This window comes from Sinohyriopsis cumingii, chromosome 12 (genome assembly GCF_028554795.1).
Source record: "Sinohyriopsis cumingii isolate HCF-2022 chromosome 12, ASM2855479v2, whole genome shotgun sequence".
In the NCBI taxonomy this organism is placed as follows: Eukaryota; Metazoa; Mollusca; class Bivalvia; order Unionida; family Unionidae; genus Sinohyriopsis; species Sinohyriopsis cumingii.
Window position 1 is genome coordinate 113024169 of NC_142972.1, and position 13763 is coordinate 113037931.

General features: G+C 33.9%; 1 protein-coding gene across 4 annotated transcripts in view; it reads left to right on the plus strand.

The window, feature by feature from the left end:
* LOC149787272 (tRNA-specific adenosine deaminase 1-like) overlaps positions 1-13763 on the plus strand; it is a 44905-nt gene that overhangs the window by 9489 nt on the left and 21653 nt on the right. For all 4 annotated transcript variants that reach the window (XM_089977794.1, XM_089977797.1, XM_089977796.1 and 1 more), the window contains exons 3-4: positions 2227-2281; positions 8558-8694. In XM_089977794.1, coding sequence (XP_089833920.1) covers positions 2227-2281; positions 8558-8694 — 192 coding nt within the window. The remainder of the gene's footprint in view (positions 1-2226; positions 2282-8557; positions 8695-13763) is intronic.

The following is a 13763-nucleotide window of genomic DNA, read 5'->3' on the forward strand; positions in this document are numbered from 1 at the left end:
AGGGAGCTTACATTCTGTTAGATATAATTCTACATGTATACATTTTGCATATTTCTTTATCTAGAAAGGTTAGGGAACTTAATTTGAAGGAAATGTTTGTATGAGTGTGATATCATTTTACATATATACATGGTGCAATAAATGTGGAAATATAGAGATTGATATATAATTAATGTAAACATACATGCTTTAATGTCTGATGTCTGTGTAGAGTTAAATCTAGGTTGGTAGATAAAGATGTATATTTTATATTTCATATATATATTCATAGACACTGAGCAATGGGCTTTAAGATACATGTTCTTATATATAAGTTAAAGACTTGGCTAATATAGAACTGTTTCATATCAAGTGTTGATTAAAACTTAAACATTTATGTACCAGTATATTTAGTAACAGTCTCAACTTTGTGTACCTGTATACTTAGTAACAGTCTCAGCTTTGTGTACCAGTATATTTAGTAACAGTCTCAACTTTGTGTACCAGTATATTTAGTAACAGTCTCAACTTTGTGTACCACTGTATTTAGTAAGAGTCTCAACTTTGTGTACCACTATATTAAGTAAGAGTCTCGACTTTGTGTAACAGTATATTTAGTAACAGTCTCAACTTTGTGTACCACTATATTTAGGAACAGTCTCAACTTTCTGTACCAGTATATTTAGTAACAGTCTAAACTTTCTGTACCACTATATTTAGTAAGAGTCTCGACTTTGTGTACCAGTATATATGGTAACAGTCTCAACTTTGTGTACCAGTATGTTTAGTAACAGTCTCAACTTTGTGTACCAGTATATTTAGTAACAGTCTCAACTTTGTGTACCAGTATATTTAGTAATAGTCTCGGGTTTGTGTTCCAGTATATTTAGTAACAGTCTCAACTTTGTGTACCAGTATATTTAGTAACAGTCTCAACTTTGTGTACCGGTATATTTAGTAACAGTCTCAACTTTGTGTACCAGTATATTTAGTAATAGTCTCGGGTTTGTGTTCCAGTATATTTAGTAACAGTCTCAACTTTGTGTACCAGTATATTTAGTAACAGTCTCAGCTTTGTGTACCAGTATATTTAGTAACAGTCTCAACTTTGTGTACCAGTATATTTAGTAACAGTCTCAACTTTGTGTACCAGTATATTTAGTAACAGTCTCAACTTTGTGTACCAGTATATTTAGTAATAGTCTCAACTTTGTGTACCAGTATATTTAGTAATAGTCTCAACTTTGTGTACCAGTATATTTAGTAATAGTCTCGGGTTTGTGTTCCAGTATATTTAGTAACAGTCTCAACTCTGTGTACCAGTATATTTAGTAACAGTCTCAACTTTGTGTACCAGTATATTTAGTAACAGTCTCAACTTTGTGTACCAGTATATTTAGTAATAGTCTCAACTTTGTGTACCAGTATATTTAGTAATAGTCTCGGGTTTGTGTTCCAGTATATTTAGTAACAGTCTCAACTTTGTGTACCAGTATATTTAGTAACAGTCTCAACTTTGTGTACCAGTATATTTAGTAACAGTCTCAACTTTGTGTACCAGTATATTTAGTAACTGTCTCAACTTTGTGTACCAGTATATTTAGTAATAGTCTCGGGTTTGTGTTCCAGTATTTTTAGTAACAGTCTCAACTTTGTGTACCAGTATATTTAGTAATAGTCTCAACTTTGTGTACCAGTATATTTAGTAATAGTCTCAACTTTGTGTACCAGTATATTTAGTAACAGTCTCAACTTTGTGTACCAGTGTATTTAGTAACAGTCTCAACTTTGTGTACCAGTATATTTAGTAATAGTCTCGGGTTTGTGTTCCAGTATTTTTAGTAACAGTCTCAACTTTGTGTACCAGTATATATAGTAACAGTCTCAACTTTGTGTACCAGTATTTTTAGTAACAGTCTCAACTTTGTGTACCAGTATATTTAGTAATAGTCTCGGGTTTGTGTTCCAGTATTTTTAGTAACAGTCTCAACTTTGTGTACCAGTGTATTTAGTAACAGTCTCAACTTTGTGTACCAGTATATTTAGTAATAGTCTCGGGTTTGTGTTCCAGTATTTTTAGTAACAGTCTCAACTTTGTGTACCAGTATATATAGTAACAGTCTCAACTTTGTGTACCAGTATTTTTAGTAACAGTCTCAACTTTGTGTACCAGTATATTTAGTAACAGTCTCAACTTTGTGTACCAGTATATTTTGCACCTCTCTCCTCCATACTTTTGTGTTTCAGGAGAAGTGCTGAATGACAGCCATGCTGAAGTTTTGGCTAGGAGAGGATTTCTGTGGTAATGGAGAAATATTTTTTTAGAGAGAATAGGAATATTTTTAAGAATTTAATGTGTCATTGTAAGTCTCTTTTCCACAAAGAATTTTAATTCTGTTGAATTCAGTAGTTTATTATCATAAACATCTACATGCTTATAATAATCATATTTCTAATATTGTGTTTTTATCAAATGCTGTATGCGCAACTTAAAATATAAGCTGAGCAGGGTAATTATCAAAAGCTGAAAAAGGAGAGGATGGACAAATATGCATAATCTTTGTAAGTAATTACTCTAAAACTAATAATCTATTTCTAAATTTTAAATGCTTCATTAACAGATTCTGCTATTGAACATGTTATTTTCTTATTTCTAGAAGTTAACATTTCATTGTACCTTTGCATGGCTGGTTTTTTCCAGAAGTACTTTAGAATTAGGTTTATATGCAAGCAGTATACACAGAACATACTAAGAAAAATGGCACTCGTCTTAAATATCATGGTTGGCACAGAGCATACAATATCTTTCACTTCTACTGATTCTTTTCCTTCCATATTCCTCCATTTCAATTCTCAGATTGTGGGAGGACAGTCAAAGCTGATCAATGTTTATGCTTACACAAGTATTTGAAAAAATCATTGAAAATGAAGTCTGTTTTTATAGGTTGATATTATGTGTTTAGGCTGTCATAAACAGTAACAAGAAAAAAGTGAAGACAACAAGCTTTGTAAAATTTAACAAATAATTTATTTCCATAGAAAAATAAGGTAAAAACGAGGAAAAGAACTTACGGTTTTAAGAATCAAATCCAAAAATAATCCAATAATTAAAAATTAGAAGTCCTAGTAATAAAATGTCAAAATGAATTTGAATTCAAGTCCAGACAAAAATCCGAAATGGAAGGCGATGACGTATACTGTAGTCAGTATAGCACTGATGTGTCAACAGTTCTTTGTGAACCACAGAAAATAATATTCCAGTTTTGAATTCCAAATAAAATTTCAATAAATGTCTTTGTCCAAGAATTCTGTATGAGCACTTAAATATTCCCAGGAAAAAGGATTAATCTCTTAGAAACCAAATAATTTGAAGAAAAATTAAAATTTAACTCCAACTGGTCACAACAGATAAAAACACCACCTTGACTAAATTCTTTATAGAAAAAGGTTATACACTAATTTAAAATGCAAAACAGTTTCCCATATGAGGGTCACATGATCACTTTCCAGAACAAGCTAGAAGCTTTACATCACACACTCCCAGTACAGCCTTGATTTCACTCTGTAAATCACACATTAAGAATGAATAAAAAAAATTTAAAAAAGTTGTTTACTTCAACTCTTACTAAATCTGTATCAAGGTCAGGAACTAGGTCAGCTTTTATATACAAAGTTCTATTATTAGGTGTTTACAAAAAAAGTCAGGTCAGACTAGTTTCTGGAAAATATGAAATTCCAGTAAACAAAATTACATTACAGTAGCATGTAATGGAATAAAAAAAAATTAAAACTAACAAACAAACAATTAAATTAAATCAGATATTAATTAAATCAAATATACATAACAATATGTAGACAGTTTGTTAGAGTTTTGTAATTTATTATTCAGGTTGCATAGTTGAGGCAGGGTTTCTTTGCATTGTTAATGTTGAATGTATATTTGTTTGATTCATATCTTGATTACTAGGTTTTTCCATCGTTCAAATCTGCCTGGATATCTGTCATCTATTAAGTTTATAACATAGTAATTTGGGTTATTGACAGTATTTTTTATTATGATTGGTCATTCAAACACTTGAAAGCAGAGGTCATGTTGCATGTGTATTGTACCATTCATTGTAAAAATTCCATTCATGAGTCAAGGCAGATTTTACCAGGTCAGGTCAACAACTGTTTCAGTCAAGTATGCCATGCATGATTGGAATGGAGGTCATGTGAACATAGCATGATTCTAGAGTGTACCTTTGTACTCTAGATATATCATACTCTGAACATAGCATGATTCTAGAGTGTACCTTGTGGTGTGGATATATCATGCATGATTGGAATGTAGGTCGTGTCACCAAAGCGTGACTCTAGAGTGTACCTTTGTACTATGAACATAGCATGACTCAAGAGTGTACCTTTATACAGTGAACATAGCATGATGCTAGAGTGTACCTTTGTACTGTAGATATATCATACTCTGAACATAGCATGACTCTAGAGTTTACCTTGTGCTGTGGATATATCATGCATGATTGGAATTGAGGTGATGTCAACATAGCATGACTCTAGAGTGTACCTTTGTACTGTGAACATAGCATGACTCTAGAGTGTACCTTGTGCTGTGGATATATCATGCATGATTGGAATTGAGGTGATGTCAACATAGCATGACTCTAGAGTGTACCTTTGTACTGTGAACATAGCATGACTCTAGAGTGTACCTTGTGCTGTGGATATATCATGCATGATTGGAATTGAGGTGATGTCAGCATAGCATGACTCTAGAGTGTACCTTTGTACTGTGAACATAGCATGATTCTAGAGTGTACCTTGTGCTGTGGATATATCATGCATGATTGGAATGGAGGTCATGTCAACATAGCATGACTCTAGAGTGTACCTTTGTACTGTGAACATAGCATGACTCTAGAGTGTACCTTTGTACTGTGAACATAGCATGACTCTAGAGTGTACCTTTGTACTGTGGATATATCACAAGCTCCCTATTGACAGATTGGATAATAAATGAAAAGAGTATTGTCGATGTCCAAGGTATTTTGCATGGGGAAGATGATTTAAGTGTTTAAGAATCTTTTAGTGTTTCAGATTTTGTTGATTTGGTGCACATGTAGAGACTATATATAGAGAATACAAGCATTATGTAGATTATTCTTCAGTCTATGCAAGCTTTTTAAGAGAGAGGAAATAGTGATTTATTTATAATTGTTCACTGGAATAGCAGAGTGGAAAACATTTAATAATTTAAAGTCAATATCTATTGGTTTATATAAAAAAATTATTCAAGGACTTGAACGTACAAATAATTCTGTGGGATTATGTGAAATTTGAAGGATTTCATTGAAATTTTCCTCTCACAGGATTACCTTGAAATAAAACAGTTTGGATTCAGAATTGTGATTCTTTAGTGGTGCTAGCACATAAACATATCACAGTCTTTATTCAGAATATGTTTGGACAGTTCCAGATTAGCATGAAATTGATAGTATAATTTAGGATATTCTAGGAATTCATATACTGTAAGTTATTTTTAATTCTTTTATTTTGTTTGTTGTTACATGTGCGGGAAATTAATTTCTATTTTGAAAATGAAATGCTTGTTTTGGTTTTACCTTGTTACATAGTTTAAGCCTGTAGACACATCAAAATCACCTGACTGGCTTTGGAACCAAAACAAGCAAAGAAAATTAATTAAACGACATCACAACTATAAATATAAATAATTAAATTTGAAATATGATACAGAATAAATTGCAAAATATAGAATGTCTAGCCTAACTATTAACTTCCAATACTGTATTTCCCAAAATATATTGGGACACCATAAATTAATTGCTAAAGTAATTCTCCTCTGCACTGTATATTCTGGGACAAATAATTTTTTCTTTAGTTGTAAGTTTTTGGACACCTTTATAAACATAATATTGATGTTTATCTGGTGAAAAGGATTGCTGTTTATAGTTGCTTACAAGACAACCTAGCTGTAAGTTGACACCTCCTTCCATTTTTTAGGAATGCGAAAAGTTACTTTCTGTTTGATCCCCCTATAAGTCAGGGTGTTTTCTTACAAATCAGCTGCTGTAAGTCAGGGTGTAGTTTGCAAATCACCTGCTGTGAATCAGGGTGTAGTTTGCAAATCACCTGCTGTAAGACAGGGTGTAGTTTGCAAATCACCTGCTGTAAGTCAGGGTGTAGTTTGCAAATCACCTGCTGTAAGTCAGGGTGTAGTTTGCAAATCACCTGCTGTAAGTCAGGGTGTAGTTTGCAAATCACCTGCTGTAAGTCAGGGTGTAGTTTGCAGATCAGCACAGTCCTCAAAGGAGGAGTTGGAGTTGCAATTTGGAAAATTAAAAAAGCAAAACTTGGGTGGGTAAATAGATAAATAGGAAAAAAAGACAAAACCAGTGCAGAATAAATGCAGCTATATTACTTAATGGATATATTATCAAGTAAAATGACAACTTCAAACAATTTATTATTTTTCTCTCACTCTTTCTTTTTTTTGTGATGTTTTTCATATAATTTTTGTTCATCTAGATTTCCATCAATGAACATTGTCATTGTTTCTGACTGAACTAAGTTATACAGTTTGTGGATGTATGTGTTACATTACAGGACCATGAGGAGTTTGTATAGCAGATACTTTTGTGTCTTTTATATTAAAATTGCTTGGGAAAACAACAAAAAAGGGAATACATGATAGTGCAAGGTAAATTTCATTTAGTTAATTATAAAATAAGTGTGTTATTTACCTTCTTTACTTTAATATACATTGTGGGTTGGAAAGGCAAATTCAACAGTTTCTTTAAGTTTTGGAACAGATGATGTAACACTGGACATGGGAACAATAGAGTATATTGCATTATAGTGAGACTGCCTTATTACATGAATACATGATACATATACAGTACTCCCACATTATAATGTTTTCCTTGGGAGCTAACAAGTATATCAACTTGTTGTGAGACTGCCTTGTAAAGGAAGTAAACATAACAAAACTAAGCAAGATGATCTTGTTGTGATATGTATTGCAGTTCCAAGATATGTTGTTTCAAATTTGCAAAAATGTCCAATTCTGTATAAGATTTTACAATAATTTATAAACAAAGCCTCAGCATCAGAGAGAGAGAGACAGAGACAACATTTCATCCAGTTCTTGGTCTGACAGAAAATAACCCAGTTGGGGATGGGATATTTGTGTTGTCATAGTCAAGGGTTTATGAGGCCACTTTCAAGACCAGCCTAGCTGGTCTGAATCATTGTAGTCTCATGCCACAGTGAAAAAGAGGACTGGGGTTTGATCTTTGACAGTGGCTATTCTTTGTTCTAGTTACAATGGTCCCAGGAACTGACCTTAGTTGTTGGTAGCAATGGAATGTGTGAGAATATTTTAACTGCTTTCAAGGGTAGAATTTGTTGTGTGAGATACAGTGGTGAATCTTAGAATATTGGAGGAGTGAAGGATTCAAAGGTACATGAGGCCACTTATAAACTAGCTCTGCAGGTCCAGAACCTTCAGGAGCTTATTTGGTTGAACTTCAGACTTGTAATCCAAGGGCTGCATTTTTTTAATGCCTGCCCTCACCAGGAAAGCTTCCTTGGTATTTCATGAGAAAGATTCTTAACTCCCATTTCCTCAGTATCCATTAATGCGTTGAAAGTGCCATTAATACTAACCAAAATAACAGATAATTTAATGTGTTTTATAAGTGCCATTCAAACCAAAATAACAGATCATTTAATGTGTTTATAACTGCCATTCAGACCAAAATAACAGATCATTTTATGTGTTTTATAAGTGCCATTAAAACTAACCAAAATGACAAATCATTTAATGTGTTTTATAAGTACCATTCAAACTAACCAAAATAACAGATCATTTTATGTGTTTTATAAGTGCCATTCAAACCATCGTAACAGATCATTTGATGTGTTTTATTAGTGCCATTAAAACTAACCAACAAATCAGGTCCTTTAATTGTTGAAAGTGTCATTATAAACTTACCAACAAATCAGGTCCATTAATTGTTGAAAGTGTCATTACAAAACTAACCAATGAACCAGACCCTTTATTCTTGTGTCTGTGTCTTATTGTGATGCCCATTTACCTGGTTTGATCTTTGGTAGCAGTGGCAGCTGTGCTTCATTTACCTGGTTTGATCCCTGGTGGCATTGGCAGCTGTGCTTCATTTATCCAGTTTGATTCTTGGTGGCAGTGGCAGCTGTACTTATTTACCTGGTTTGATCTTTGCTGGCAGTGGCAACTGTGCTTCATTTACTTGGTTTGATCCCTGGCAGAAGTGGCAGCTGTGCTTTACCTGGTTTGATCCCTGGTAGAAGTGGCAGCTGTGCTTCATTTACCTGGTTTGATCCCTGGTGGCAGTGGCAGCTGTGCTTCATTTACCTAGTTTGATCCCTTGCAGAAGTGGCAGCTGTGCTTTACCTGGCTTGATCCATGGTAGAAGTGGCAGCTGTGCATTTAATTGGTTTGATCCCTGGTGGCAGTGGCAGCTGTGCTTCTATTACAGAATTAATACTGCAAATCGAATTCTGATTTAACTCTCATTTTCAGCTACTTGTACCAGGAGCTACTAGCAGCCTACAGAGGAGAGGAAAGCCCTGTATTTGAGCTTGGGAAAAAAGAGGGAGATGTAAGGTGCAATGTTAAGGAGGGTGTCCACTTTCACTTCTTCACAAGTCAGACTCCTTGTAATTATTTAATATTCAATCATTTTGAATTTGACACCTGTTGTGAATGTTGCAAAATGTGAAAGAGTGGCTGCAGTGGGTTTTCTATTATCCATCCTGGATCAGCTTTTGTCTTCCTTTTATTGACAGCAAGACAAAGACATTGGTTATTTTACACAAGCAATTGGTTACAGAGATATGACTTTTTCACTTCTTACATTTTGTGCAGTGAACTTGCACTGAATTTTTATTTGATATTTGTTTCACTCCTTCTTTTGATGTTGTTGTTTTTCTGAGATGTAATTGATTTTATGAAAAAAATTTGGTCGATTAAGGAAAAGCATCTTCCTGTTCTTGTATTGAAAAGTCATCAAGTGTATGCATGTTTACCATGTTGTTCTGACATGAACTACAGGTGCCCTTATCACCTTCAGGGCAACTGTTTACCATGCCCTTCTCACACATACTTCAGGTGCCCATGTGACCTTCAGGGCAACTGTTTACCAATCCCTTTTTTAGGTCGGCAGGAATAACTATGTTACTCTCTGGTTGTGAGTTGAAGCTATGATCGAAGCCACCATGTACAGGAAACAAAATACTACCTTAGTAAACTATCTATTAAGATGTATCAACATACAAAAATTCATCAGTGTAGTGTCAAGAGAAAGTTTGATTAATCTAGATGTATCAACATACAAAAATTCATCAGTGTAGTTTTTATCAAGAGAAAGTTTGATTAATCTAGATGTATCAGCATACAAAAATTCATCAGTGTAGTATCAAGAGAAAGTTTGACTAATCTAGATGTATCAACATACAAAAATTCATCAGTGTAGTGTCAAGAGGAAGTTTGATTAATCTAGATGTATCAACATACAAAAATTCATCAGTGTAGTTTTTATCAAGAGAAAGTTTGATTAATCTAGATGTATCAACATACAAAAATTTATCAGTGTAGTTTCAAGAGGAAGTTTGATTAATCTAGATATAATAGGGTAAATATAAAGAGGAAGTAACAAACAAATCTCTGTAAGTACAAAAATAAAATTACTCAAACTAATTTTGGTACAACTGAGTTACCCTCCATGAGATACTTTTGGTATGACTAAGTTATCCATCAGGAGATGCACAAACATAACTAATTTTTTTAAAGTGTTTATCAAATAGGGTCCAAAATATTGAAGCGTAATGAACAAATGAACAGGCAAAATGCTATATCCTCTGTACATTTTGCTGGTGAGGTGATTAAAAAACCCAGGGCACCTGAAGTCTATGTCAGAATAGCATGGTAAACAGTTAAAAATATCTCTACTTGTTGTTGGTCTTCAGCATCTTGCAAAGGAAATGATCTCATTTTCTTTCAGTTTCCCAATGTAAGGTTGGTAATAAAATGGGTAAATATTATGAACATGTTATATTGCATTTCTACACCTTCAGTTTCTAAATGGTGTTAATATTTACAGTGTTAATGTTTGCAATGTTAACATTTACAGTGTTAAAATTTACAGTGTTAATATTTGCAGTGTTAATATTTACAGTGTAACATTTACATTGTTAACATTTACAGTGTTAATATTTACAGTACTTTAGGCATCATTTTGATGTGGAAACATTTACTTATCGACAGCTATTGTACATCTTTATGAGTCTGACCACGGAGAACATTTACTTTTCAACAGCTATTGCACATCTTTATGAGTCAGACCACGGAGAACATTAACTTATCAACAGCTATTGCACATCCTTATGAGTCTGACCACGGAGAACATTTACTTATCAACAGCTATTTTTTTTATTTTTTTTATTTCATTACATGCTATTGTAATGTAGCATTGTATGTTGGATTTGACCTTGTCCAAAACTGAGTTCATTTTTGCTTGACCCAAATTTACTTTTTTTATTTTATTCATTGTAAACAACTAATACATAGCTAAATCATTGTGTGTATGGGCTTAATATCGGGACCATTATTAATAGAATAAATAAATATGTTTATTTGGATCAAAGTTTTGGAATTTCCTGGGTGTAATACAGGTTATGGTTTTGATTTTGTAAATATCAGGATCATTCTAGAAGGTTATTTTCAATTAGGTAATGGTTGTTTTAGTAAATGCTAATTATGACCTGAGGTCAAGTAGAGAACTATATAATCTTGTAATTGTGAGGACTTGGTCATTTGTGCTTCAACATCTAGTACTTTCAGGTTGTATTGTGTTGTGTCCAGTTGGGATGAATCTTTTTCTTCCTTCAAATTATTGAATTCAGGTGAATATTTTCTCTGGAAATAGAAATGTGCTCTGACAGAATTCTTGGATAGAGACATTCACTGGAATTTATACTGATTTTAAATCTGGAATTATATTACTCTGATTCAATAAAAGACTGTTAACAGTTCAACCCATTATCAGCTATAACAGACATGCCATGACCTTCAGTTTTTGGATTTCTTTGGGACTTGTACTGTGTTTTATTCAGGATTCTAAATTACTAGGACATGTGCCTGTAATTCGTGGATTGTTTTGGATTTAATTTGCAATCCCGTAAGTTCTTTTCTCTCATTTTCACTTTATTTTAGGGAAATAAATTATCAAATATTGCAGCCATTGTAGAAATATTCAAAATCTTGTCATTAATATTTTTGAATGAATGGTCATATCAGCATGGAGTTTTAACCAATAAATTGTGTCTGGTTTGCTATAAATAAAAATGGTGTAGAACTTACATCCAGTATGGCTGCCACATTGATTAATTTGACAATCTTGTTGTTTAAGATTATCAGAGATGGTTTCAACAGTTAAATAGAAGAAATATTCGAAACTTGAATTCCTGAAAATTCATTTCTGAAAGTAGAGCATCATTCCCTTTCCCTGGTTCTTCCTCCACCATTAATACTGGCCGCCATGTATAGCCTATCTTGTGCTGAAAAATGGTGTTAAACCCTATAACAACAACAACAACCATAAGGATGAGCTTGTTTTGTTATTATGCTATATATTGTTCATTGCCATGAGGATGAGCTTGTTTTGTCATTATGCTATCCATTGGTCATTGCCATAAGGATGGGCTTCTTTTGTTATTATTCTGTCCATTGGTCATTGCCATAAGGATGAGCTTCTTTTGTTATTATGCTGTCCATTGGTCATTGCCATAAGGATGGGCTTCTTTTGGTATTATTCTGTCCATTGGTCATTGCCATAAGGATGAGCTTGTTTTGTTATTATGCTGTCAATTGGTCATTACCATAAGGATGGGCTTCTTTTGTTATTATTCTGTCCATTGGTCATTGCCATAAGGATGAGCTTCTTTTGTTATTATGCTGTCCATTGGTCATTGCCATAAGGATGGGCTTCTTTTGGTATTATTCTGTCCATTGGTCATTGCCATAAGGATGAGCTTGTTTTGTTATTATGCTGTCCATTAGTCATTGCCATAAGGATGAGCTTGTTTTGTGATTATGCTATCAATCAGTCCCAGTAAATGTACATCCATCTGTCTGATATCAATTTCATTTCCATAACTCAAATTGTCCAATAACTACAGTTACAAAACTTTGTAGATAGGTTGCAACTGTAGTTAGGAAGAACACTTTTGATATTGAAGACAAGGAGCAAGGTCACTGTGTGGGAAAGAAAAATGGTTTTTGCACAATAATTTGAATTCTTCAATCATCTGTGGTTATCCACCACATCCTGAGTTATCTGCTTACACTTTGGGTATGGAAGAACCCTGTTGATTTCATGATTAAAAGGTCAAAGGTCAGGGTCACTGTCACTCGATGAAAAATAATGGTTTCTGCACCGTAACATTAGTTCTGTGTTACAGACTGGACCAAGTATTGTGGATGGATTACGCTTGGGGTGAGGAAGAAATCATTTTTGGGGTCATAAGGTAAAAGGTAAAGGTCACTGTAGCTAAAAAAAGACAAGTGGTTTCTGTACACAAATTTCATTTATCTACATAGTGGACCATTAAACACTGACCAGACATATAATGTGTCGTTTATGGTACTGTTATTGAAATTTGATAGAACAAATTTTGTGAACTTTATAAAACAAAATGTTGCAACTCATCACACCATACTGAATCCTAGTCATCAGGATATTAATCATACATTTTTTGAAATCATCAAACAGCTTAGATACCAAGATTGATTTAGGAAGGATTCGATTATATGGCTCTGTTTGAGTGAATGTACTTGCAGTGATCAAGTACTATCATTTCAAATGTGCATGGAGCATTCTGAGCTTGGACTGATAGCGTAGAACATCCTGAGCTTGGACTGATAGCGTAGAACATCCTGAGCTTGGACTGATAGCCTGGAACATCCAGACCTTGGACTGATAGCATGGAATATCCTGAGCTTGGACTGATAGTGTAGAACATCCTGACCTTGGACTGATAGCCTGGAACATCCTGACCTTGGACTGATAGCATGGAATATCATGTGCTTGGACTGATAGCGTAGAACATCCTGACCTTGGACTGATAGCCTGGAACATCCTGACCTTGGACTGATAGCCTGGAACATCCTGACCTTGGACTGATAGCATGGAATATCATGTGCTTGGACTGATAGCATGGAATATCTTGACCGTGGACTGATAGCATGGAATATCCTGACTTTGGGCTGATTGTGTATGAAATATCCTGACCTTGGAGTGATAGCATACCTTATATTTATCAAGCATGCCATCATAAAACAGTGCTTGCAGCAGAATCATGCAGGCAACTTTGAACTGAATACTTAACATTAAAAGTGTTACGTAATTCAAATGCATTTAAACAAGTCTATATGCAGTTTGAGTCCATTGTACTGTTTAATTAAAATGCATTTAAACAAGCCTATATGCAGTTTAAGTCCATTGTACTGTGTAATTCAAATGCATTTAAACAAGTCTGTATGCAGTTGAGTACATTTTTCTGCATACCAGATGCATATATGCTGCTAATTGCAAGCTGTGGCATTGTGATATTTTTTACAAACATGTACTCTATTTTGACAGCACAATCAGTATTACAGATGCTTTTTAAAAATCTTAGTGCATCTTGTCACTTTAGAAAACTGGGCACAGGTATATCTTGGTGCACCT